The sequence below is a fragment of the Montipora foliosa genome, chromosome 1, assembly GCF_036669935.1.
Source record: "Montipora foliosa isolate CH-2021 chromosome 1, ASM3666993v2, whole genome shotgun sequence".
Classification (NCBI taxonomy): domain Eukaryota; kingdom Metazoa; phylum Cnidaria; class Anthozoa; order Scleractinia; family Acroporidae; genus Montipora; species Montipora foliosa.
The window spans coordinates 15,787,685-15,792,684 of record NC_090869.1 but is presented as its reverse complement, the minus strand read 5'-3'; the positions used below and the strand labels follow the sequence as shown (position 1 = coordinate 15,792,684).

Below are 5,000 nucleotides of genomic sequence, written 5' to 3'. Positions count from 1 at the left end.
CAAATTTCTAAGCATACAAACCTTAAGAATGTAAATTTTGACTTATTAAATAAAAATATTCCATTCACCCTTTTCAAATAATGTTTCAATTCAGTTTTATTATGAAGTGACAAAGGAGAACAAAAATGGCTGCTACTCGAAGATAGCATTGGCTAGTCAAGGGTGGGTAGTGATAGAACAGAAATATATGTCATTACAGCTGAGATTTGTTGTGGCCAACATAGTTCGAAGGGCCTTATTGACTTTTTACCAACTCTTACCAACGTGAACTCGAACTTGTGGAATAATAAAATTGTTAAGTTTGCTTGTAGAATATGGGACATAGTAATTTCTCTACTCTGGCAGTGTGTAGAATAACATATCGCAGTATAAGAAAAACACCCACCATTCACTGTAGAAATGATTTCTTTCTTTTAGCTAACAGGTATTCAATGCTCTTGATGTCAAATTTTTTTGGATTTTGTTTCCCATCCACTTGGTACCTTGTCTTCTGTAAACTAGGAAATATCACCTCAGAAGTTTAAATCGTTCCCTTTCCAGGAAAAAAGTCATGTTTCAGAGGAGCCATGGAAGAAAGTAACCAGAGCCGGTAAGTTTCTGAAACAACTTTCCGCTCAGTTATCACTTAACTTAAGTAGTACTCCTTGTTTTGGGGAAGCATTATCTTTAACAAATTGGGGTCAAGGGGCTGACCGCTTTTTTGGGGTGTGATGTTTAGGCAGTTTAACCTAGGATGAGGTAAAGTATCAATCACAGGAAATTGGTCGTGAACGCAGTATAATTTTTCTCAAACTTATCACAAGTAAATTTAGGTTTAGTCTGGAAAAGAGTTTTCCGAAACAAATGAACAGGAATGGGCGTGACCAGGGGTTTCAATAGAAGCCGGTAACCGGCGGTATACCGCCGCCTGCTTTGCGTCACACCGCCGGCTAGTTTGCCTTGATTTTCACTAAAAATGCTATCATAAACTTGTCAAACTGCCACCTTTAATGGGCTATCATGGACGGCTATTTCAGAAGTTATTGAAACCCCTGGGCGTCAAACAAGATAGGAATCTTTGAGGTTTAGTCAAGAGTAAGGTTTTAAAATACAAGACTGTCACATGTAATTAAAACCAGCGGTCTATCTGCACACATTCATGCAAATTTAAGGCGAGTGACACCTTTCCTCATTGCCTCTTGCTTCCAACACAACGAGAGGTAGGCATAGCTGTAAAATACAAAGGCAGCGTCTCCTGACATATATGCGAAAATGGCTTGGCAGCTCGTCATTCCTGTAAGAAGAGCGTATGTTATTTAATACTAGCGGCTCGATAGCCTCTCAGTACTAATGGAGCTTAATGGCCCGCCCAAGCTTTTAAATTATATAACAGTTCCACAGTTTCTTTAGAAAGTCACTCCTTAATTAAAACTATATGAGGCTAAATGTAATTTTAGGCAAGGGCCAGTGCGGCATGCGGCCTTTTTCCGCCAAATGGACGTGCCTTTATTTTGGCGGTGCCCCCGGAATTACCGCGCATCTTAATTCCTTCATTCGCGTATAACCACAATTCCTTGCGCCTTTGACCACAATCCCTTGGTTTCCAAGAAAAATGTGTTCTTCCCCAGATTAGAGAGCTGCCTCGTTCGTCCTCTTCAGGCCACCCACTGCGGCAGCAATAAACTATTTAAAGGCATCGCCAATTGATGAGCTTGGGAACATTTAACAGCGTGAAGGGGCCTGTTGTGATCCAGGCACCGCAGGGTGATATCCCTGAAAAGCCGCATGCGGGAACCATCCCGCGGCAGCCACTAAGCGGCACCATCACACTGGAAAACGGTCCAGTGGTAAAAAACACTTACCAGACCAGATTCCTAGCTCCACGACAAAGTAGCCTTGGGACGGGAAGGGCGAGGCTCAATGAATCCGCAACGATTCGCAAAAATGGCCCGCAAAGATGTGCAAAGATTGCACCGCCACGTTCAGGCAAGGCCTACTGAAGAGCTTGTCACGGAAGATCAAAACTCGCTGTGTTTTTCATTTCGCTCCTCGTATCCTCAAACTATAGATAGTTTCACTGTCACGCAAACAAAGAATAAATTCGAAATCGTGCAATGAAAAAAGCCAAGAAATTGGTATCTTTTAACCACCTCACCAATTCTCAGGTCTTTGCGGCACACGGTCGAAACTGTTGTGTGGAGACGACATGTGGTCCGCACATTCGGCCTGTAATCAACGAAAACATCTGTAGTTCACTTTGCGATGAAAGTCTTACTTTTCGCTCATGAGATAAAATACGTGTTTATGAACACATCTCTTAATGTACTTGAAATGCTCAAACTGCTGACATTCATGGGGATATAAATTTTTCTCAACCAAATAGCGTCAGGCAATCGAACGCAAGGTGACAATTTGGAATTGAAAATGCTGTATTTCGAAACGAAAGAAGTCACGCATTTGGAATTTTGAAAAAAAAAATGTATTTCTAGGTCATCTTCAACCTCCTTTAGATAAGAATTCAGAAGACTTTGCGATTTTGATTTTAGAATTTGATGACGTCACTGTGAAAACCTAAAAACTATTGTTTTTCATTGTTCTCTCGTGGAGTCCAGAAGGAGGTCCAGTTTGGGGTCCAGTTTAAGAGTCCACGTTTTCTACCATCCCTGCTCAAGGCGTATTAAAATCTCCCTTCAATTCCCAGGGTTTTCAAATTGAAAAAAAGTAGCAGGAGGAAATTGTAAAGTAGCCGGAGCACTATCTCATCGTGATGACAGCAGCCTGCAGATGAATCAACGGAATAACGAAATATTGCCATAAAGCGGCTTCCGTTGATATATTTCCTTTTACATACATGAAGTATTATCATAACAACGTCAGCGGTCTTTTTTCCTTTCTACCTCGATTCGCTGCAATTCGCAGTTTCGTTTGTCTGAATTTCAAAACACTTGCGCTGTTGAAGGCTTTTTTTGTTATGACTTCTTTCAGTCTTTTCTTGAAAATACATTTGGTGCAGTCAAGACCATAATGAGTAACATTTCACGACAAAGACTGCCTTCTCATTCAACACGCGGATGCCGCTACAGCTACAGATACTGTGGTCATTTCAGCCTCGGCATATTGTTTTATCGTCACTTTCAGAACAGTGAACTGCAACAACACGTAATATTTGTTAACTCTTATTCCTAAAATTATTGTTACCTATTTCTCTTCGAGACTTCTCCGCACTTGACAGAAAAGACAACATCGTTTGCTGCCTCCGCTTCATGTTGCAACTTTCACGTGAGAACAAATCTGCTGCTGCGCCGATACATGCACATTCAAATGAGAGTCCGTGAACACGAGCAGACTTTCCCGCTAAAAAAAGCTCTCGCTTCGAAGATCAAAAGGTATATGTAATAGCCGCACTGTTCATCAGTCCGCATTCATTTATTTCCTCGAAAAAATCAGATTATGATTTGGTGAAACAGAATTGTGTAGTTAGTAAAATTTGGAATACGAAAAGTACCCGACGCAAATGCTTGAAGTAGCCGGTGACTTGCGCCGGGCGCCGGCTAAATTTGAAAACCCTGAATTCCACGCACGAGCCGTCGTTAAATTACCGCAAGCATAACTGTATATCTCCCTTCCTTTCGGCAGCATTTATACCTTTTAGGTAAACTAGCATATGCCTTCTTGTCTTTTATCTCTTATTGCTGCAAACGCCCGCTGCAAACGATCCCAAAAAGCCGTCATCGTTCTTTCAACCAGCAAGCAAGCTCGTTAGTTGGAACTGAGCAAGCCTCGTCACGCAAGTCTCCACTTAATTCACTTTCCAATCACTGGTAATCCTCGAAATGGTCATGGAGAGCTAGCCTGAAGGTCAATTTGTTTAGTTCTTTCTCTTAAAAGGCATTCATTCAGTGTTCTTTTTTTCAATAAAGCTCAGTAAAGTACGAAAGCCGAGGAGGGCCTTCCGACCTCCAACATCTATCTTCCGACTTCCAACTTCCGACTTCCGACTTCCGACTTCCGACTTCCAACTTCCGACTTCCGACTTCCAACTTCCGACTTCCGACTTCCGACTTCCGACTTTCGACTTCCGACTTCCGACTTCTGACTTTCGACTTCCGACTTCCAACTTCCGACTTCCAGCTTCCGACTTTCGACTTTCGACTTCCAACTTCCAACTTTTGACTTCCGACTTCCAACTTCCGACTTCCGACTTCTAACTTCCCACCAGTAAAGAGATCACTAGTTCTGTGTTAGTTACTTTCTCCTACTGTTACCCTTGCTTTTTAGAAAACAACGAATCAGATGATTCAGAATCAAATGGACATATTGATAAAAGAACAAAACAAATTCAGCGATCTCCCAAGAGTAAACGAACTACTCGAGCGACAGCGACGAAGAAGGGCACAAGCAGGACGCGAACGAAACCCTCAGTTCAAGCCACAGTTGGCTCTACAAGTTCAACATCACCAACAGATGAACACGTGAAAAAACTTGCAGTTCTAGGCAAAGCGGTGAAAGGGCGACTGGTTAGAGACGCTGAAGAGGATGAGAGATTCTTGGTAAGTTGATTCGAATTTTGCTTTTTTTTATGCACACCTCAAAGACCCATTTTCACTAACTAAAAACACTGACATCCGAAAGCTATGCATTCCTTGGGATGTAAAGTTATTTAGGCTTATCTCCAGTATAATAACAAAACATTATGTAAAAGGTTTTCATTTTCTGAGAGGAAGGACAAAGCTGGGAATGAGTTAAAAAGAAGCCTGAAAAATCCAGTCTTGATCAGAACCCATGACTGTGCGATGAGTTGCCCATTGTTTGACAACTCAGCTATCAAGCCATCTTGGAGCTGCCCATTTGTGAGTTCATTTAGCCTGGGAGCAGGCTTTCATTGGCGCTTCGGGAACGAATGGCGAAGCCGCAAGAATAAAGCGGCCGAGCGAAGCAAGCTCTCGCTCGCCCGCTCGTTTCTTCGTTTCTTGTGGCGAAGCGATAGGTACGGTATGTATATAAACATAACGTACCTTCTT

At 42.2% G+C, this 5,000-nt stretch overlaps 1 protein-coding gene across 1 annotated transcript in view; it reads left to right on the top strand.

The window, feature by feature from the left end:
• Positions 1-5,000, top strand: part of LOC137991112 (leucine-rich repeat and coiled-coil domain-containing protein 1-like) — a 37,246-nt gene that overhangs the window by 8,956 nt on the left and 23,290 nt on the right. The window contains exons 6-7 of the mRNA XM_068836234.1: positions 541-589; positions 4,258-4,529. Coding sequence (XP_068692335.1) covers positions 541-589; positions 4,258-4,529 — 321 coding nt within the window. The remainder of the gene's footprint in view (positions 1-540; positions 590-4,257; positions 4,530-5,000) is intronic.